At 40.3% G+C, this 21,158-nt stretch overlaps 2 protein-coding genes and 1 long non-coding RNA gene across 6 annotated transcripts in view; 1 reads left to right on the top strand and 2 right to left on the bottom strand.

The window, feature by feature from the left end:
* Positions 1 to 1,653: 1,653 nt before the first annotated feature.
* Positions 1,654 to 2,356, bottom strand: LOC108092629. Of its 2 annotated transcripts, none has more exons than XR_001771439.2 (3): positions 2,146 to 2,356; positions 1,929 to 2,092; positions 1,654 to 1,872 (listed from the first exon to the last, which is right to left on the bottom strand). It is a non-coding gene; the product is annotated as an uncharacterized LOC108092629 (long non-coding RNA). The 2 variants fall into 2 exon arrangements; XR_001771440.2 differs by having other exon boundaries at positions 1,929 to 2,089.
* A 402-nt stretch (positions 2,357 to 2,758) lies between these two features.
* Positions 2,759 to 5,580, top strand: LOC108092761 (ras suppressor protein 1). Of its 3 annotated transcripts, XM_017192495.2 has the most exons (5): positions 2,760 to 2,902; positions 2,984 to 3,154; positions 3,840 to 4,023; positions 4,657 to 5,278; positions 5,341 to 5,580. In XM_017192495.2, the coding sequence occupies exons 3-5, from the start codon at positions 3,885 to 3,887 to the stop codon at positions 5,429 to 5,431; spliced, it is 852 nt and encodes a 283-aa protein (XP_017047984.1). In that variant the 5' UTR covers positions 2,760 to 2,902; positions 2,984 to 3,154; positions 3,840 to 3,884; the 3' UTR covers positions 5,432 to 5,580. The 3 variants fall into 3 exon arrangements, with proteins under 3 accessions (XP_017047983.1, XP_017047984.1, XP_017047985.1); XM_017192494.2 differs by having other exon boundaries at positions 2,759 to 3,154; positions 3,850 to 4,023; XM_017192496.2 differs by having other exon boundaries at positions 2,760 to 3,154.
* A 1,704-nt stretch (positions 5,581 to 7,284) lies between these two features.
* The window catches only part of LOC108092652 (disintegrin and metalloproteinase domain-containing protein 10), an 84,763-nt gene continuing 70,889 nt past the window's right edge, over positions 7,285 to 21,158 (bottom strand). The window contains 9 exon segments of the mRNA XM_017192304.2: positions 7,285 to 7,752; positions 8,266 to 8,724; positions 8,915 to 9,470; positions 9,529 to 10,575; positions 10,646 to 10,880; positions 10,939 to 11,099; positions 11,610 to 11,756; positions 13,980 to 14,326; positions 14,329 to 14,457. Coding sequence (XP_017047793.2) covers positions 8,465 to 8,724; positions 8,915 to 9,470; positions 9,529 to 10,575; positions 10,646 to 10,880; positions 10,939 to 11,099; positions 11,610 to 11,756; positions 13,980 to 14,326; positions 14,329 to 14,457 — 2,882 coding nt within the window. The 3' untranslated portion in view covers positions 7,285 to 7,752; positions 8,266 to 8,464.

Genomic DNA, 21,158 nt, shown 5'->3' with positions numbered 1-21,158 from the left:
CATGTGTTGACAGCTCTGAGAGAGCGACTGTCATTTATATTTCTGTTACCCTGCCGACCCGATTTTCGCACAGTTTGAGTTCTCCCCCACAAATACATTTTGGAGATCCACAGCGACTCACGACTGAGTAATTTAAAACTAATTAAATTCCTTTCTCTTTAAAGAGTAACGAAAAGATGTGAAGCTGGGATGCTTCCATTTTTTAAACAAATTAGACTTTGCTAGACTTTGAACAAATTGATAAATAAGTCTATTGTTTAAAACTATTCAATGAAGCTTATCATTTTGATTTACTGACTCGCGAGGAAATTTCTATTATCAGCAGTAAAAAAAAGTGAGCAATCAACTTCCGGACAGTGCAGGCCAAAAGCTAGCGTCCACGTCCGTGTTTCGACAGCTCTGAGATAGCGACTGTCATTTATATTTCGGTTATCCTGCCGCAGCCGATTTTTGACCCAATTTGAGCACACTTGAGCTTTTCAATCAGCCAACAACTCTTTCTAGCTGCGGTCACAACTTGAAAAGGGAAACAAGTCAGTAAGGGCAGTATTGCCTGTCGGCATGCCATTGCCATCAATTAACTGGAATCCAGATCGATTATTTTCCGCCTACAGACTCGGACGTTACCATAAGCCTACTTTAAATCAGGTTACAACCTAATGCGAATTTATGGCCGCCAAATGTCCATTTTAGAATTTTAAGCGTACTTGGCAATTTATGGTTTCAGTCTGTATTGCGGTTCCATCTTACATGGCAAATCTAGCTGCAAAGTTAATCCAAAATAAATTATCTAAATACGATGACCGAAAATGTCTGTAAATGTAGGCTCAATTACAACGAAAATTTAACCACAATCGCGATTGTTTAAACAAATAAAAAAAATATCATCAACCACATAATTTTAAACCTAATTTGAATGACTCAATATTGCTAAGTATTTTCATGTAATGGCAAATATACCTACACCCTTAGATGCCGTTCATATATCATCAAAACACAAACTCCACTCAAAAATTCTGAGCATGAAAAATGTATTTCCAAACATTTTGGTGCCCACCATTTTAAAATTAGCACAATTTGCGCAGAGCTGCAAAACTTTGGCAACGGGAAAAAAGAAAAAACCAAACAAAAAGTTAATTAAAACAAAAATTACGGACAGTGGTTGGTGGTGTTTGGTTGGTGGAGCCTGTACCGCAGCATTAGCAGTGCAGCCAAAAATGCAGCCAAAAAATCTGCGCACCATCTAAAACAAAAATTAATTTTTGGGCCATGGAAAGTTTTTATTTCGTTGTTCTATTGTTGTTGTTGCTGCTGCTGTTGTTGTTTCGCTGGCCAGGCGAGAGTTTGCATTGTTTTGCATATTTTATACGGCGGAAGTGTGTGCGTCCCACAACGGCAAAGGCACTCGCCGTCATTCCGGCCAGTTCGCTCCAAAAGGCGAAAACGAAAATCACAAAAAACGAAAAAAAAAGTATATGCAACACGCAAATTATGCAGGCGCATAAGACAAACTTTCTGTTTTGTGCGGATTCGACAACCGGCGAAATGAAAATTAATACGAAAGCCAAAAATGGTGGTTCACCAACACAAACACATATTGGAGATCCACAGCGGCAACTGGAGCACGACTGAGTAATTAAAAATGCAACAAAACAGGCGCAACGGAAAGACCACGGCAACTTTACTGAAGAAGATAATATCGGACGTGTTCTCAGAGTTCAATATCTGTAACAAACATAAAATTGCTTTCAGGAGCAGGCCAACAGCAATGGGAAACCAAATTGCAAACCCGAGCGGGATAGATCTTTCCTTGGCATGGCGATCCCTTCATTATGCACTTTCCAAACTGTCCCGACTTCATACGCCTGCAAGCTAAATCAATTAATTAGTTGCTTATCTATAACCAAAGGATACGTCCTGAAACTTACCAATATATCTCTTTTTACTTTCAGATACCTCTAGGAAAAACAGTAGGAGTAACGCAAGAACACAAGCGAGTTTGAATATAACCATTCTGTATAATATGGAAAGCAGTTGTGATGTTTCGCTATGCGCAAGACTGTGCAATAATGAGTTAAAATAAATAAATCTGCTGTGGAGAATTAATCAGTAAAGCATTTCACAAGATTTTCTGTCATTATATACGTTGCACAGCACATCGAGTTATCCTTGCAATATATATCCTTAAAGCGACCTAGTCCGCGTTTTATATTAGGAATAATGCAATAGCACCATGCCCTTTTTTCTTCGCAGACTGAAGACGTTTTTTAGGGATCAAAATTCCGACATACAGGTTCGCGACTTTCTGCAGTAATAGGAGAACTAAGAGTATAAAGTGTTTATTGGACGTCATATATTCACAAGTGCAGTTTTACACTGCATCCCAATAATTGTTGAGCTTTTTAACTATGTTTTAAAAGAGCGGAAAATCCCAAATCAGAGAAAATTGCTGATTTTACGCTTTAGCATTACCTCGAAAGCGAGCCTCTAATCGGTTCGATATTCAAGTTCGTTGCTATAACTGGTTTTCATTTCAGTGAAGATGCTGGAGAGAAATACGAAATACTTTAAATAAAATCAACAAACACCAACATCAGGCTTGAGTTTGCTGCTTTTGTTTTTTCTTTTTTTTTTGCCGGCAGCGACGAGCATCCAAAAAGGCAAAACCAGCCCCCAGGCATCAGTGAGATGTTCGGTTCCCCCATCGCTCCATCGCCCCAAACTCGCCCACATTCACTTTGATCGATCTCGCTGACGCTGCGAGAGGTCTCCTCAGTTACTCGAGACGATCGCTTGTCGCCAGACGCATTTTCAGCATTTTGGCTATTTTCGTGATTAATTTCGGAGAGCGGATACGTATTATAATAGAACCCGTGCTCCACTCTGTAACGTGAATGTTATTGTAAGCATTCAAACGCGCATGGATATCCAATCAATTTTGCTTTGTAATCAATCTGGCCGATGTGTTTCCTTTCTAATTTAGGTCAAGTGCATTGTTTGTGTAACACAGTGACCTAAAAAGTTGTAGTTTCTATATCAATGTGAAAGAAAAGTGCTTTAAACTGCCCACACAGAAACATATGCAAACACAAAGTGCAGTTGGCACAGTTTTACAACTACTGGAAGTCTCAACGTCAACACTTTGAGGGGAACTGTAAGTAGTGGTTTGTTCAAAACAAAATTATCAAATTAAAAAACTAAGAAAAATAATAACAAGGTAACAATTTTATTTTTTTGTTGTAATTTTTACTTAACAAATTATTGCTTCAAAACGTAATTAAAAATATTTTAATATGTCAATATATGTACATATAAAATTGTCTGTTAGAGTTGTTAATGTTTTAATTTATTTTATTTATTAAAAAAATCGAACTTTTTTAGAAAAACATCCCTATTTTCTAAGATTTAATTGGTGAAATTTATTTAATAAACAATTCAAATAATTTGAATGGCAAGAACCAACATCCCACCTATTTTCTACATGTCGAATGTATATCAGTAATTTTACTTGTGTAAAGTGTATAATAGCGCCACTCAAAAAAGGCTCCTGATTTTGTTATAGCATATATCTTAAGCAATAATCCGTTTGTTTACAATTAAATTGTAATAATTTGAACTATTCCTGAAATTGACTATAGTTTGATATATGTATAAATGCCATTTGATTGTAAGCTACGAAAAAATGTTTCGTTATATTATTACAGAAACTTTTGTTGAAGTTAGTTTAAAACATAACAAATAATAATGTAAGCAAAAAAGATTGTATGAGCTGGTGGACTTATTTATATATATAAAGCTAACAATATTTTTAAACTTTTAAAAACAATAAAATATTCAAGTATTTTTTAGTACATTGATGAACGCCCGGAACTAAATCCAGCAAAATGAGTCAGTCTTGTCTACCAGTTAGCGCAAAGATGTCGAAAGCAAAGAAGGTCTTGGATGAAGCCCGAGAAACTCAAAACCGGGAGTTGGATCTGGTGGACAAGGGTCTAACGTCCTTTGAGGAGCTCCCTGGACTGTGTAAGTAACAAAACCAAAATGTTTGGAATAAGGAAAATCGTTGTTTTCCAAAGTTAAGTGAACATCCTACAGACACTCCCACGCAAAATAGGGCCTCGCCCAGCTGTTGAGATTAACTTCAAATTAGTAATGTTTAAATGTTTTTAGTTAACTTTACCATTGCATTTGCACTTACCTTAATCTGAGAGATGTAATTTTCTTATTGAATCAATGCTTTCGGGTTTATTTATTGCGATGACGCCAGCACCAAAATAGAAACCAGTCAGTGCACAGAATGTAAACAAACTATTAATTAACTTAAATGTGGTTGCCAAAGACTTTCATACAAGATTAATAGCTTTTACTTGTAAATTTTTTTAAGCCTAATTAAATTTAATATTTATAAAATTTTTTTTTAATCTTTTAATCTATAAAATTTTGTGAATGACAACAATGCTCATGCGCATGATATTATAGTTATCTCGCTCTAACTTCTGGCGTCTAACAGCGTCAGCTGTTTACATTTGAACCCAATGCGAAATTTGCTTCGGATTTAATCCGTATCCGTGTAGACAACGAATAAAAATTTAAATAAATAGATTACGTATTTATGTCATAATTTTATCATTAACGACTCTTCTTTTTCACTTCCAGTCAACATGTCCAACATCACGCGTCTGACTCTTTCCCACAACAAGATCAGTGTGATAAGTCCCGGAATTGCGAATCTGTTGAATCTGGAGATCCTCAACCTCTCGAATAACCAGCTGACCGAATTGCCTGTTTCTCTGTCATCCATGCCCAAGCTGCGAATCCTGAATGTGTCCATTAACAAGCTGATTAACCTTCCCCGAGGATTCGGAGCCTTTCCCGTTCTGGAGGTGTTGGACCTGTCGTATAACAATCTGAACGAACAGGTGCTGCCCGGAAACTTCTTTGGCATGGAGACCCTGCGTGCTCTATATCTAGGCGATAATGACTTTGAGTATATACCAAAGGAAGTGGGCCAGCTAAAGAATCTTCAAATTCTTGGACTGCGCGACAATGATCTTCTGGAGCTTCCCCGTGAAGTTGGAGATTTGGCACGACTCCGCGAGTTGCACATTCAAAACAATAGACTGCAGGTTCTGCCGCCGGAAATCGCCAATCTGGACCTTTTGAGCAACAAGTCGGTGATGAAGATGGAGGAAAATCCCTGGGTCAATCCCATTGGTGAGCAATATCTGCTGGGAATCAGTCACGTGATCGACTATCTCAAAACGGAGACATATAAAATGTGAGTTTACTTAGCTTATATTTAAGAAAAAGTTGTAAACCTTTTTGAAATCCTCCTTATAGAATCTACAATCGACATATGCAGGCAGGACGAAGTGGACCACCGCCACCCAAGGCTGACAAGAGCAAGAAAGCCTCTCGAATACGCGCATAGTTTTTCTCCGCCACAAGCTCCCATGAAATAATGTGTTCGTCTCGTTCGTTGTTAACCAAAACAGTTTTTGTATACTAATATTTAAGTATTTGTAAACTAATGTGTAGTTTCGCAAAAGTGCCTTCATCTAATAAACGTAAAGAAATGAATTTAAAAATGTTTTTGTGGGTTCTATTCAGCTATTTTTTTCACCTTTAAATGAGTAAGAAAAAAAAAACACAAGTTTCTATTTTATAAAATAGTAGGTTTTTCTTGTTTTTTTTATTATCTTTTCTCATATTCATTCATTCTTTTTTTAAGAAATTTGTTTCATAATCATAATTAATTAGTTTACTTAAAGTCAATTAATTAATTCTTTATTTATTTTAATTAAATTAATAGTTAAATGTTTTTTGTTTTTGTTCTTTGTTTGCTATGTTGTTTGAGAAAAACCAAAAGCATAGTTTTGCTTTGTTCGCTTTGAGTTTGTTTCGTTTCTTTGCATTTTTCACTTGTCAATTTGAATTGAATACATACTTCATATATCAATTTATGTAATTTAATTATTTTGTAAACTTATTTTGCTTTTACTGTATATGCAATTCAATTTTAATTTATTTCTTACAATATATTTTAGTATTTATATTTATATATACTTCATAGTTTATTTACAAGAGTTTGAAGATGTTCATTTGCGTAGAGTCTTGCTGGAATTAAAAGTAAAGTATCGCAGGAGAAAAATCAAAACGCCAATTCGAGGCAACTCTATGGTAAACCATATTTTAAAATTGGATTTCAGATTAAAAATGAACACAAGGATTCGAACGAAATAATCAAATAACTACGATCCTATTAATGTCTTTTATTGGAGTAGTGCATCAGTCGGGACTCCGTGAGTTGCACGTTTCATCTTTGAGCATGCAAATACGAAACACAGACAAAAACAAAAAACATAAACTAGTAACCTATGAGACTACAACAAAGTAAATTACAAGCACGCGTAGACCCGTTTTTGCGCGACCTACGATTTACAAAATACACATGTTCATAAAAATAGATTTCAGTGTTGGCAGATATACACATACATGATAGATAACATTAAACATAATCAGTGGCGGTCTTGCTACCAGATTGCTAAAACATAAAGCTTTAAACCTAATACTAATAAAAATTGACAATAGAAAATTGTACCTAAGATAGTAAAAATACATGAAATATAAAAATTAGTTACTTAGTTTGCCTTTCTTCTGCACAAGGAAAATTTATACGGAAAACAATCAAAGCGACGTTCAAAAGACGTACAGAGAAATGCGTTTAGCAACGATTTTAAAAGAATGATTCCACCATTATTTTTAAGTCTCGCTCGTTCATTTAATATTTGTGGTTTTTATACTTTTTGGTTTTCATGGTTTTTTGCTAGTTTACAAATGCAATTTTGACGGCTTTAAATAAACGATTAGCCTTCGGTACAGATAAATACAATTTAAATGCTTTGTTGTTTCCGTTCTCTTGTTGATGACGCTTAATTAATTCGCACTGTTTTTTTATTAATTTATTTTTTGTACAAACACATTTTTGTGATTCAAGTGTGTAATTAATTTTGTATTCTTGCCTATCGCTTAGAAATCTCACCGACATATAGAATGCTTTTTTCATACAATTAAACATTAGTTTTTCATTTTATGTATAATATTTGTTTGTTCTGGCTGCTGTTTTTTCATATTTGTGTATGCATCATAAATATATACACACAAATGTATATATTTACCTGTCGTTTTTAAATGTATTATGCATGTTGCCGTTTTTTAATTATTTATATTAATCATAATTTGCATTCGTGTTTTCCATTTCAATTTATTTAATCAAAAATATCATTCACTTTTAGCTTTTTCTATTTTATGAAATTTGTCTCTTTTTTTGTTGTTTTTTCTTTCTGGCGATTTTTCCCTTGTGGCATACAAACATGTTTTAAATAAAAATAATTATCATAAAAATTACATTTACATTTAATTTGAGTTCATTTGATTTATGTTGTTTTTGCTTTTGTTGCTGTTTCGGCTGTGTTGTTTGCTGTTGTTGTTGCTGCTGCTTGAGTCGCTTACCCTTCGGCCTTTTGTGGCGCTCCATAGCAACTTTTGGCTGTCAAACCTTGCTGTTGTTGGGCGCCCGCGTAGTGGATTCATATTGGCCCCGCCCCAGTGCCGCATAGGCATCGGCGTAGGCGTGATGCTGCTGCGGCTCCAGCTGCTGCTGCTGCTGTTGCAGCAGATGTTGTTGCTGCTGTTGCTCGTGCAACGATGTCGGCCGACTAAAGCTTACTTGAAGCTGTGGCGGCGCGACGCCTAAGAAGGGAACAAAAATGAAAATAGATTATAAACTATTACTTTGAAGTCAGTTTGTTTTGTTAGTAAACAATTAATTTGTAGAGCATTTTATAATAATATTTGCATAGTTAATTTATTGGTTTTTTTTTTAAATCAATAATAAAAATTTGAATCACCTGATATGAGTCAATGCCAACAAAAATAATTTTAAAATGCTTTTGTCTTTATGGTTAATAAAAAATTAGTTTTTCATCGACAAGTCTTAAATATTGTGTTAATAAAACCATTTAAATGCACATGCAAAAACATAACAACAACAATACAAAAACTTTACAAAAACTAAAACGAAGGGGAGTACTACACAAACCAAGGATATTCAGGGATAAAAACACATGCCAGGTGGAGGAGGACAAAAGTACGGCCAACAAATTAACAGGGACCAAAGTACATAAAAAAAAAAAACTAAAGAGGGTCACAAACCAAAAGAGGAGCAAACATAAAGAGATGGGAAAAAAATCACAAAGGTCATACCAATCGCTTCGGTTAAATGAAATATCATTTTCTTTTTTGTTTGTGTTTTGGTGGTGGATGGGAAGCAACAACTCATGGATCGATGACTAGCAGCGGACGCTTTTTGGTTCTTTTTTTTTTTTTTTTTTTGATTGTTTTTGCACGGGATTTGCGGGGTCTGTATTTTAGTGTTATGTATGGCAAAATGATGGATCCACTCCTAATAAACGATATTCCGGCGCACCGGCTTGACGGCCTTCTCCTTGCTGCTGCTGCGACTGTTGGCCTGCTGCGACTTTATCGACTTTGAGTCTTTGGCTTTGGCACTTTTACCGCTCTTGTTTTTACTACTACTGCCCGCCCCCGATCCCGATCCCGATCCCGACCCACTGCCGGCCGCCGCTGTGGATGAGTTGGTGGTTGTGGTGTTGGAGGTGTTGTTGGTACGTGATGATCGGGACTTATTGCGTGGTGGTAGTTCTGAATTTGTAGCGTTTCGCAAACGAAAAGAAAAACGACAAATTAAATTCGTGGAAAAACAGGGGAAGATGGTTTTTTTTTTTGGAAAAAAAGACGGGGAAAAATGAGTAGCGTATCTGGGAAGGCAAAACTACCAGGGCTAAGTCTTTTTTATTTTGGCGGGGGGAGAGAAGGGGTCTACGAAACACACCTTTCGGCGTGTAGAACGCTTGCTGTTGCTGCGGTTGCTGCTGCGGCGAGATAGCCGGCTGCTGTAGCTGTAGTTGTTGTTGTTGTTGGTGCTGTTGCAATTGCGGATGTGCATTTGGCGGCGGCAATGGCAACGGCAGCTGGGCCCGGGCCACCACACCGCCGCTGCTAATGGCCGCCTGAACACCACCACCAATGGAACCCGGTATCGCCTGTTCGGCTCCATACCCGCCATGTGATCGCGCCGCTCCACTGCCGGCGCCACCACCCGCCGTCGCCTGTGGTCTTCCACTGCTGGTGGACCGTGTGCCCCGCCCGTCGCTTCTTCTCGCCTGATTCGCCGCCGAGTTGCGGCTCGCATGACTGCCGCCGGTGGGCAGTGGCACGATCGAGTGCTGAGCGTGCTGAGGATGCTGGTGCGACCGGGAGCCCCCGTGACCCCGTCCACCGCCTTGGCCGCCACTGCGTCCGTCGCCGCCGCGGGGATAGTGCTGGGCCTCATGGGCCGGCGGTGGTATGCTTCGAGGTCCCGCTCCTCGCTGATTGGGATGACGTTGCTGCAAGTATTTTCAAATAAATTATAGAACTCCAAGTAAAACTAAATCATTGACCTACCATTCTTCGCAACGTATTCATGGGCGCTCGCAGAGTTTCACTGATGCGACGAGCTCGCCTCTTCTTCGGATTCGAACTGGGCGTGTGCACGGCACAGCACTTGATGAACGCCCCCATCACAACGATGAAGGCGACGCCCATCAGAACCACCAGATACCAGTTGCCGACGATCCACTCGGCGACCGTCTGCAAGGTCTCCTTGTTCAGCAGGAGATTCTTGAGCCGTACCAGCGGACCGTCGGCGTCGACGGCTCGACACTTGAGGAACACATCACAGTAGCCCTGGAAGTTGTCGCAGGGCGAACCCGGCTGCAGACTAATGCCGCCCTTTTGGATGTTGTATTTATCGGCAAACTCGCTGGTACTGCGACAGGTTGAGGTATCATCCCCATCCTGGCAGGCCAAATCGCACAACTTTCGCTTGTCCACATGCGGCAGGGATGTCGAGGTGAGGAAACACTTGGTCATGTTCCACAGCAAACAAGGCGATCCACTGCACTCGCCACGGATGCACAGTGCAGTTCCGTTGTTGCACATGGTCTTGTCATCCCGATGACGCGGCTCCGGACACTCGGCGGTGGTTCCGTTGCAGGTGCTCGACCAACTGCACTCCGTCTCCTCCTTGCACTTCTGGTGGGAACTGGTGGGCACAAAAGTGCACGAGCTGGACAGACAGCATGGACCCTGCGACGGTGAACACTGCGTCTTGGCGCGGCGCGTGCACCCCTTGGCACTGGAGTTCAGCGACTGGTCGTACTCGCTGATCAAGCGCGGATAGCAGCACTTGTCGTTGCACTCGTCCTCGTTGAAGCCGCAGTCGCACTCCTCGCCGGACTCCACGATCTTGTTGCCGCAGAAGGCGCCCTCCGAGGCCTTGAAGCAATTCCGCTTCGTGTTGCCCACCAGCACGTCAAGAACATTGGAGATATTCCGAATGGAGCAGGGCGAGAACTTTGAGTTGTTCGGCCGATCGCCTGAGGTGGCACTGGCAAACATAATATAGTTGCCATTATTTCCTCCGGGGCGACACTCTTGTGGATAGTCGTGCTGGGGATAGAAAAATATACAAAACAGTTAGTAATATTCAACTTATTATATCCATTTTAATAGAACATACAGGTGATCCAAAGTTATGGCCAATCTCGTGGGCCAACGTCAGCTGGGAGACCTTCGGTGGCACTCGGCTGTTGTAGTTGACAAAGGTGATAATACCCGTGTTCAGGGATCGCTTGGTGCTCTGATACTGTCCACCCACCGTTTCCGTGTAGGTCTTGTACTTCTCGCAAATTCCACCAGATGCTCCCGAAGCACTTGCCACCCAAGCCAAACCCAAGGTGCCACCCGTGAAATCTCTGTAAAATAAGAATGGTTTTAGTACGACTCACTTTACTTATTAACTAGCTAACTTACCTGTAGGTAAACACATAAGCCAAGCAAAAGTCTGAGTGATCTTCCAGGGAATGCAGATTCAAGAAGTTCGAGACATCCATATGCTCATTGCAAAAGGCGTTGTGTGGACCATTATAGGAATTTCGACAGGCTGAATCGTCATCGATCTTAATTCGTTGCACCTAGAAAAACAAATAAAAATATTTAAATGCAAACATTTCTGTAACATTCAATGAAAGCAAAAAATTGATTATTTCATTTTCTGCACTCAAACAATTATTTCCTTTCAAATGTTTTCTTTTATCAAATTAAACTTGTTAAAGGAACCTTAAAATTTAATAAGTCCCATGGGTAATATTTTGCAATCAAAGTGTGTGAAAAACTGTCCCACATTTTGCAGAAATAATGTTTTATTTTTACGGCTTCAATTATCGCAGTCAATTAGTCGCGGATGACACGGGAACTGTAATCTAGGAAGCCCGGATGGTGCTTTAATATACCGGGCACTAAAGGCCTGTCTACACACGGTTTCATGGTTTAACCAGCTACCAATGTCCGCTTGTGGCCAGAGGTCCTGCGAGGCGGGTCCTGCCGCTTTTGTCCTTATCTCATCATCATTGTTTGTCCGCGGAACGGACACGGCTGTGTGTGAGTGTGTGTGCGGGTGTGTGTGTGGGCATTTGTGTACTCACCTCAAAGCGTATGTTGCGATGCTCGGTGCGTCCATCGAACTTTGTGTTGCGGTAAATGTAATTAACGGCCGTCACGTGATGTGCAATCAGCGATGTGATTTCCTCGCGCGTTTTCACATCCACCTCAGACTTGTACCTGCGATCGTGCTGTAAACAAAAAATTAAAAGCTCAAAAGGTGTTGACATAAAATTAACACGGGTTTTGTTAGCATAAATTTGAAATTTTTTACGCCCTCAAATATACGTTTGTCCCTATAAAAAACATAACAAATCGATGAGTTATAAATTAATTATCATCTAAAGCTATTTACATATTCCAATTAATTCGATTTACAATTGCATGGCAATTCGTTTTAGTTAAAATTCAGCAATCTAGATTTCATTTTAGGTATGAGTCTGCATAACTTTGCTGAAAAGTATAATTTGAATTTGAAAAATAATTGTTTGCAAAGCGAGCAGGTAGACAGATTTAATTAACGTAAAACCACTCCAGTTTTAGGGGAAGGCTGGGGTAATAAAAATCTCAAAACCGCAATGCGTTTGGAGAGCGGAAATGCGCCTGACATCTGTGTAAACGGGTCCGTGAATCCCCACCGCGCCAGACAAACAAAAAGGAGCACCCCGAAAATGCCCCTTTCATCTGGATCTCGTCCAATCCACTCCATGCCAACTCCCACCCAACAAACACCCTTCAAATATATTTGTATAAAAATGCAAATTCAGCTAAGCCCGTCGAATATTTCAGCTGAAGTTTATAAGGTTTTATGCGCACTCCCCAAACATCCGGATTCAGCATCAGCCTTCCACCGATTTTGGCTCAAAAATCAAAACGCCGCGGGGCGCAGGAGACAAAAACAAAGGCTAACGAAAAATTCGAAGAGATTTAACAAGGCGAAGTTCATGTACCCTTGCCAAGAATTAAATGTTTAGTTAAAATTTGATTTGGAGTATCAAATAAGAAATAAAAAGGAATAAAAATGAGCAAGCTAAAAATAATTTACTGACAACAAGAAGTATAAGCTTATTTTTAATAAAAATAACATAAAGTTTTTAAGTATCGATTTTTCTGGGGGCATTCGTTTTAAATAAAACCTTTCTAACTTTACTTTATTAAAAGCTTTCGATCGCAAATATAATACTCCGTTGCAGGGTTTAAAAACCTGAACAGAAATAGAATAAAAAGCGGATAAAAAGCGCGAAATAAAGAGAGTATCGGAGAAAGAGTGGGCGAAACAAATGCGCGAATTATGCAAAACTCATTGCAAATAAACACACGTGAGGAAGAGAGAGTGGAGAAAGTGGAGACAAGGACGAGACAGGGGGGAGGGCGTGGGCGGAAACGGAAATAAGGCTGGCACTCTGGTGACGAGGATGTTGACGTCGACATCATCTCGCGTACAATGCGAAAAAATGAACGTAAACATAAAAGTGCGGCGAAAGAATGGCTCCAAATGGATGAGGGGTGCAGTGGGGGTAAGTGGGTGGTAAATGGTGGGGCGGTGGAATACGGTTGCGGGCCATAACGGTTGATTGCATACGCTGTAGGAGCCGAAGGAGGTCAGCTGATTGGATGATTGCTAAGCTCAGTTCGCTCTGCAGATGCCCCGAAAAGTAGGCAATTCTGTGGCATGCGACACAAAAGGGTTCGCCGAGTTTATGGAGCGTGAAAATTCGCTAAATAAGTAGGTAAACAAATTCGGGATTGTTTATATTTAAAATAGTGAGTTTAATAAGCTCGTGGCATAATAATTTTATGTAAAAATGTAAGAATATATATTTTAAATTTCTGAGACAAAGATTAAAAAAAAAAGCTATAAATTTGTAAAATTATTTGAGGAAATGTTTCTTGGAACAGCTTTGTGAAAATTAATCGCATTGTTCTATGCAATATATAATTTCTCAGGTATTTTACAAATTTCTACGAATCACTGAACCATAAGCCCCTGAAATAGGAACCTTAAAATTATGGTGTAGGGCGCCAGACAATTTCTGTTTATCCATAAAAAAAGTGCCTAACAACTACGATGTCTACGTGCCTTTGATATTCCCATTCCAGAAATATCCCGCCTTCTTTGTTTTATGCGCACTTTACTTTCATGGAAAGCCTGTTGGCTCGTAAAAAATTGCAAAAATTATGGTGTTTTTTCCTACTTTTTCCATATTTTAATTTGGCGCACGTGCCTGTTGTCAACGCCACAGACTTTTAGCTCTAGTCAGGCCTTTTTTTTATAATGTACCTATACTTTAAATTAGATCAAGCATAAATTTAAATTAATTTTCAAACAAATCGTAAAAATCAATAAAATGAAGCACAATTTGTTTGTTGCTTGCCCCTTGATTATTTTTTTTTTTAATTAAAGGTAAACTTACATCGGAAATGCCTTCGCGTATATGGCGCCAAATCAATGGATCCGTTTGAATGTAGAGCGAGCAGGTATTATTATTGTCCGCGCGACCGCGTCCAGTTCCACCGTCGGTGGCCCGTCGCACCCGCTCGTGGACGAGCTGATGCCAGTCGGCCACGTTGGCGGATGAGCCGAGGCGACGTCCGGTCGAAGGATCATAGAACGCCCCCTCGGCGATGTTCGCCTCCTTCGTGTACTTCTGGTGGGGATACTTGAAGTCCTCATCGCCACTGATGTATTTCTTGGGCGGATGGGGCTGATGTTGCTGCTGCTGCTGCTGTTGCTGTTGCTGCTGCTGTGGGGCGGACTTTTGTGCAGCTGCTTCCGGTGGAGTTTCTGGTAGTCCTTTGACATGGGCTCCGGCAACTCTTCGACGGCTGAATTTTGTATGTTCTCCATCCACTGGGAGACCTCATCCGTGATGCCACAGCCGGCCACGTGACCTGCAAAGGAGGAACAAAAGCTTCGAATGAATGCGGGAAGTAAGTTGGTTGGAAACACAAAAAAAAAAAATGTATGTATATATAGGGGCAGAAGAATGAGGAATGTTAATTTGCTGATGCAGTCCGGCATTTGGGGTTTCCCTATCTTTCCGAACTCAATGGGGAAATTATTTATGACCTACCAAGTGAAAGCCACAAAAATGTAATTAAAAGGCAAACCCACACAGATGCGGAAAAATTTTAATGCAAATGCCGAAGTCAAATGTTTAAGTTAAGAGTTTAAATGAAAAGGTGAAGCTTTGAAATATCGCTGGGAAAATGGATGGAAATGCACTTTAAAAGTGTATCAACAATTATATTTACTGTTTTGCCGGGCTCCTGGCGGAGCATTGTCTTGGGCAGCGGAAACCGTTAATAGCCGCTAGCCGGTAATGAAAATTTATTGTTTTATTGTTTAAGCGCAGCCAGAGAGACGCGCTCTGCTGCTGCTCTTTGTCCACAACCGAGGACGCGTTTTGCACGCGATTCGCTCGCGTTTCTACCCCTCATCGCGATTGTCAACATTAAATAAACCAAAAGGGACGAAACGATGCAACAGGGCGGAAAACCGAATAAAGTACAGCACCACAGAGTGGCGCACATTTTTAAAAGCTGTGAGAGTTTTATGGTCTCAGCCATTTACATTTATTTCCAGAATAATCTTCTGAGTTACGAGAGCTGTCCCGAATATCTGGGGCAGTGAAACGAATATTTAAGTTCAGCGAAAAATGAATAAAGCCGTATGCGATATGAAATTTTATAATTAAAGTAATACTTTTTATTGGAAGTACTGGGGATGCTTCATGAAATCAATTAATACGTGGATCGAAGGGCTTTACTGAACACGGCAAAGCCTTTCATATTTATTCAATCGTTATTTTTAAATATTTTTGTAAAACAAAAGATTAAAATGTATTAACGAACGAACCAAAAATCCCTAAGTTTATAATAAAAAGTGAGTGTAAATCATTATTTTTAATGAAATTTAAGAAAATATTCCTACAGTTGTGTTTTCGAAGACACTCTGCACTTTTCATTAAACATCATTTATGCCACTCGCTCGGCTGCTCCTTAAGCACCTTCTCGCCTTTCCAACCGGCTCCTTTTGAGAACCCACTCAGCCAGCACGAAAGTCATAACATGGCAACAGGATTCGGCTCCTTGCCGGCACTCTTTCTTGGCACTGGCAGACGGAGGATATTCATCCTGGCGCCAGGACGAGGACCGCTGTCCAGTCCAGTCAGCTTCCAGTGCAGATGCAGCTTTCAGTGGAGCTATAAATTTTTATTTGGCTGATGCTATTGTGTCAAGCAAGCGGGGGCGGCACGAAGTTGGTAGAGACTCCACTGCTTTTGCCTTTGCTTCTGCTTTTTCTGTTGCTTTTGCTGTTGCCGTGCCATTACCATTATGCATTTGCTTATTCTTCTTCGTTTTCTTCGCGCTCGCTTTTTATTTGCCCATTCCCGAACTGTTTGTCTTTATTACAAGCATTTTGGCGGCGTTGTCGTACTTCACTGCAGAATGGCAACGTTGCCAATGGAGCACGCGACCTACGCCAAATTTAAAGCACTTCAAAAAACCTAAAATGCTTTTAACAGAAAATGTGGAGATAATACCCGCAAAAGTTGTAAGCAAAAGATACTTAAGTATTTAAGCTTCGCGGGTATTACTTAGTATCCAGAATAATTATGCATATTTAAAGTTTGTTTATTTTTTCCTGCCACATTTTCCGCAGTGCAGCGTGCCGGGGATGCAGGTGGAATGCTTCCCCAGGAAAAGCCGGAGCCGGAGCCATGAGCCATAGACATAGAAGGGAGCCACTAAATACGTAAACCCTCGAGAAGCCAGCAAAGCCGCAGCAGGCACAGCTTCCGCAAATGCCACCCCCACCCCCTTCCCCCCTGCGACGCTCCACGGAATCCACAGTGGCATGCAATTTGCATATCAAAGGCAAAACCCTCGAGTTCGCTCTGCCTTCTCTATATATCCCTCGCAATGTTTTATTTTGTTGCATGCCGCTTCTTACTCCAATGACCCGTTTTTATTTCATTTTGCTGCATCGCCTTCTGCTTGAATTTTCCCACCCTTTTTCCCCCCATTTTTCCCTCTTACTTTTAGGGCAGCTTTATTGTTGCTGGGCGCTCTTATGAGTTTTCGAGTGTAAGATGGAAGGAGGCTGGCTGGGTGCATTCAATCGGTATCTGATGTTGCCTAGCCAACCCCAAGATGTTGTCTGATTTTCGGTTTTTATGCCACAACCAGCTAGCACAGCTCGCTTTGACCAACGACAGTGCCACGTTCTCATGTGATCCACACCGCCCCCACAAGCAATTCCTAATCCAAAGCTCCACCCCATCCACGTTCTTTTACTGCACACTCCCCGCCCTTTTCCCATTTCAATCAACAGCTGTTGAGTCGCCATCGCCAGCGTAATAGAGAGCGCGTCTCCTGCACATTTCATTTTTCCAATTTCTCCGTGCCACTCAACGGCTGCTTTTTGCCTTCTGCCTTCTGCCCCTTTTCCCCACTCTGCTCCATCCTGGATTTATCCGCCTTGCTTCTTTGCTCCAGGACAACTCCTTTTCCGCACACGCAGAGAAAATGTTCTAAGGCACGGATTCAGAATTTATCCTAATTTAATAGTTGGATTAGGGAACAGACTTAAAAAAGTTCAGATACTAACTGATACCCTTTCAAATATTTTTAGTTATCTTTGAATTTTTTAAAATAATTATTCCTATAAACAATAAATTTATTATTTAATGATTAGTTCGTTAAATACTAAAAACAATGTCGAAGTCACAATCAACTCAATCTCTATCTCTTGAAAATGTTACAAAAAATTGTTTAGAACGTTTTTGTAAAAGAAAGTTAAGAGTCGCTTTTGCTGTATTTTTAAGTGGATTCGACACTGGCTTCATTTGCTGTCACACATTTGTGTCGCACATCCTTTTACCCCCCTTCACTCCCCCTCCCCCAGCGACACTTCAATCATATTTCGCTTTAGCTTTAGCTTTGAGTCCATCGCCCAGCGACTCGTCGAGATTTCTGCACAAAGATTAAAGTGCACTTTTGTGTTATCTTTTTACTGGAGTTCAGATCGACGCTTGCACTTGTACAAGGTTTTCACTGCTCCTTCGATGTTTTACGTGTTTTTTGTCGCAAGATTTCTATTTTATTTTATTCTTTACAACATTTTTTTGTCCTTTTTCTTGTTGCGCCAATTGAACAAAAGCCACGCGCGCGCTCGCTCGACTTATGAATTTTACAACTTCCGTTGCCAGTCAAGCTCAGGGCAGCTTGGGTTTTGTCGTTCTGGTAGCCTTCCAACAAAAAAAAAAGAAACTAAAGAGGGTTTAAGTAGAGTGGTAAAACTTCTAAATACCCTATATAAGCTGCACAATAGTTAGCCTTTTGAAACGTTTACAATTTCCACATTTAGAAATGTTTCGGCAAAAGAAGTTTGCTTAGATTTTTGTATAGGCTTCTCAGAATTAAGGCAATCATATAGATGATCTCTACTAGTTTACATTTTATTTCTATAGGGAATTTAAAAACCCATTTACAGTCAAAACTACCCTCGATGTCAAAGATTACTGGGTATAAAGTGGGAGTCGAAGCAGGAAAAATTCAGCTTGAGTCGGAGACAAACGACGTTCAGACATGCAAGCGGCTTTCGTAGCTGGGCTTTTGCCACCCCCTTCTCCTCGATCCTTCCTGCCACTCCCCCACCGCCCAACGCCCATTTTCGTCTCCCAATTACGGGCATGGACCCATTCAGGCCACTTGTGGCCTTTGCTCTCTGTGCAAGTGTGTGTGAGATGCGCAAGCAAAAATGAAAAATAATCCCAAATTCAATTGCAAATGAAATTGAGGGCGAAAGACGCCATAAATACACACACACACATACATATACTTTGGCACACAAAGAGCATTCGAGCCCACCCCAAGGAACCCCAAACCGAATCAGCACCCCAAAAGGCCATAACAGACGCTTTACACAATTTCGACGCTTTAAAAGAAAAATAAGGAAACAGCCAAAAGGAAAAAAAATTATAACTGAATAAGGAACACCAAATATTTGAGGCAACAAATGTTAACGAAATTGCAACAAAGACGTCGAATACTCTGGCAAAGAAAAATACATGAATGGGAGTATTGCATTCTGCTACAGATAAAAAAATAGTTTCAAAGTTGTTAATATTTATTTAATAATTTACTATTGAAAATGTGCATTAAATGGATTGGAAAAATAAAAAGCCATCCATACAAAATATAAGCTCATAATGATTATATTTTGTATATATTTAAACATTTCTTCTGGAGCTTAAACAATTTTGTATTTTTCTTTCCTTTTTTGTGGTCCCTGTGAAGCAGAGCAATAAAAATGAACTTTTATTTTTAAATCTTATTAAAAGCACATTCATTAGGGATAGAATAAAAAACGAGTCCCATGAAATGATTTCCATTTAACGATTCCCAAACAAAATTCTAAAACTCCTTCCCTCCTTCTTCTTAGGAAAAATTCAAAAATTATATAGCATACAACTGGGCGCAATAAATGCTGTGGGCCAAGTCGTGGGCGTACATTAAATGGGCGTGGCATGTGCGTGTTTGCTGCTGGCGTTGCTTTTGCATTAACAAGTGGAAATCATCGCAATCGCAAAATGTTCGCCTCCGCTGCTTTTGGCGCTGCCGTTGATGCGTGGATGTCGGGAGCACAATTCATACAATTTTCCCTAATTTGCTTTTATTTTGTAAATGATTTGATTACCACGTTGTTACCGTTTCATTCCGTTCCCGCTGCTGTTTATTTATTTAATCATTTCTTCCTTTGTTTATTCAGCCCCTGTCCCCATGAGCATCGTCAGCGAGTTTAGTCTTAATTTGTTTACACGACAATTGCTACGCTTTTTATATTTGCCTTAATTAAAAATGTTTTAATTTGCGCAATTGTTTGACGATGAACGTTATGAACAGCAGGATATTGAGTTGCTTTAGGGCTTTTAGGAAATTTTGTGAATTTAATTTGCAGAAATAATATCCTTGAAGAATAATATGAACTCAGGATTAAATGAGCTTTAAGTTATTAATTATCTTTGAGAAGTCTTGGATGTCTGCAACTCCACAGTTATTCTATCTTTTTGTCCGTCCACATTCCAATGGCATAATGAGTTCTTAGCGGTTTTCAACGCCTCTGGACTTTGAATGAGTCTTTAGGGGCCACATCCCTGACCTACCATCCGCCCACTCAATACGGATAACTAATGTGTTCTGCCCGTTGCGACAGCCTTCCGTTGTTGTCACACTTTTGCAGAAAAAGTGTCGCCGTCATCGTCGTCACCTGCGCTTTGGCACTTTCGCATAAAGCCACACTCGTAGAAGCCACGTTGGTTGGGCAAGAAAACAGATTACGCATTTTGGCCGCGTCCATGGCAAAAGCAAAACAAAACGTCCGACAGAATGAGTGTCCGTCGGTTGGCGACACCCGCCGCCTTCCGCATACAAATTAGTTTTTCTACCCCGACCTTTCGGCCTTCTTCTGAATGGAACACCTTCCCCATCCATTCCAGAATACGATTCTCATTTCCGTGCGTTATTTTTTTCAGCTGTTGCCTTACAAGAGCACATTAATATTAAATACATTGATCAAAATAGTGATACATATGCATGTGGTTTTATGCGTGGGTTCTACATATGTCGGGTGACTAGCAACTTTTGGGCCTGAGCAAACAGATTTGTGGTCAGAAGCGAATAAATTATTTATGTCTGCTTAAAGAAGGGTTTTCAATTAGGACATAGAACCCACAACATAAATGAATCTTATTTGAAGATACAACTATAACAGTTGTAAATGGTTACGAAATATGCCATCATTCTTCATTATTTCAAAGTACGATAAGAAATCTCCTCCCAGAACGTTCGTAGTTCGCTTTGGGCCAAAGAAAAAACGATGATTGACTTGTATTGAGAAGCTCACAAGCTGTCACAATCAGCTCAAATCAAGTTATTCAATGCAGGGCTTACGAAAGGCAGACGAAAAACTGGTAGAAGGCTGGCAGGTAGAAGTCTAATTGTCGCAGCTGTTAAGAACCCACTTGGCATTCACATTCGCATCCGCATCCGGGGATCTCCACTACCAGCCATCCGTAACTTTGCACTCGGCTCAACTCAAGTGCCGGCAGAAGATAAACAAAATTTGTATCTGTGCGAATGGACGTTGAAGTCGGAACGACAAAATCTTAGTTAGAAGGCTAAAGCAAACGGTAGCCAAGCAATTTGTGGTCAAGTGCAAACTGAAGGCAACCGATGACAAGGACGACGATGCCAACGATGATGATGATGATGGTTATGGGGTCCTGGAATGACTTTGGGCCAAATGAAAAAGAAAAGTTTCTAAACGACAGAGCTCGGCCGCCTGCGTCTAAATGGTCTAGAAATAAGCCAAATGTATGGGGGGCTCCTCTCTGTATTGGGCACTAATTAACGACAGAATAATTTCCCCTGCCAGGCAAATGGAAAATGGTGCCACAGGACTCGGTCGACCTGATTGGTCCTGCGGAGAGCGAGAGGACGATAGAACGAGAGAAAGGTTAGTGACTCTGGCTTCTCCCCTTAACTCATGAAATTAGAAAAGTTCATTCGGCAGTGCAACTGTTTGG

The sequence above is a fragment of the Drosophila ficusphila genome, unplaced genomic scaffold (genome assembly GCF_018152265.1).
Source record: "Drosophila ficusphila isolate 14025-0441.05 unplaced genomic scaffold, ASM1815226v1 contig_127, whole genome shotgun sequence".
Taxonomy (NCBI): domain Eukaryota; kingdom Metazoa; phylum Arthropoda; class Insecta; order Diptera; family Drosophilidae; genus Drosophila; species Drosophila ficusphila.
Note: the sequence above shows the minus strand (reverse complement) of the source record. Positions and strands in the feature narration are given on the sequence as shown.

Coding starts and splice junctions, on each gene's coding strand:
- LOC108092761 (XM_017192494.2), top strand. CDS start 3,885: ATGAGTCAGTCTTGTCTACCAGTTAGCGCAAAGATGTCGAAAGCAAAG. Junction 4,024..4,656: donor TGAGGAGCTCCCTGGACTGT/GTAAGTAACAAA, acceptor TTTCACTTCCAG/TCAACATGTCCAACATCACG. Junction 5,279..5,340: donor AAAACGGAGACATATAAAAT/GTGAGTTTACTT, acceptor TCCTCCTTATAG/AATCTACAATCGACATATGC.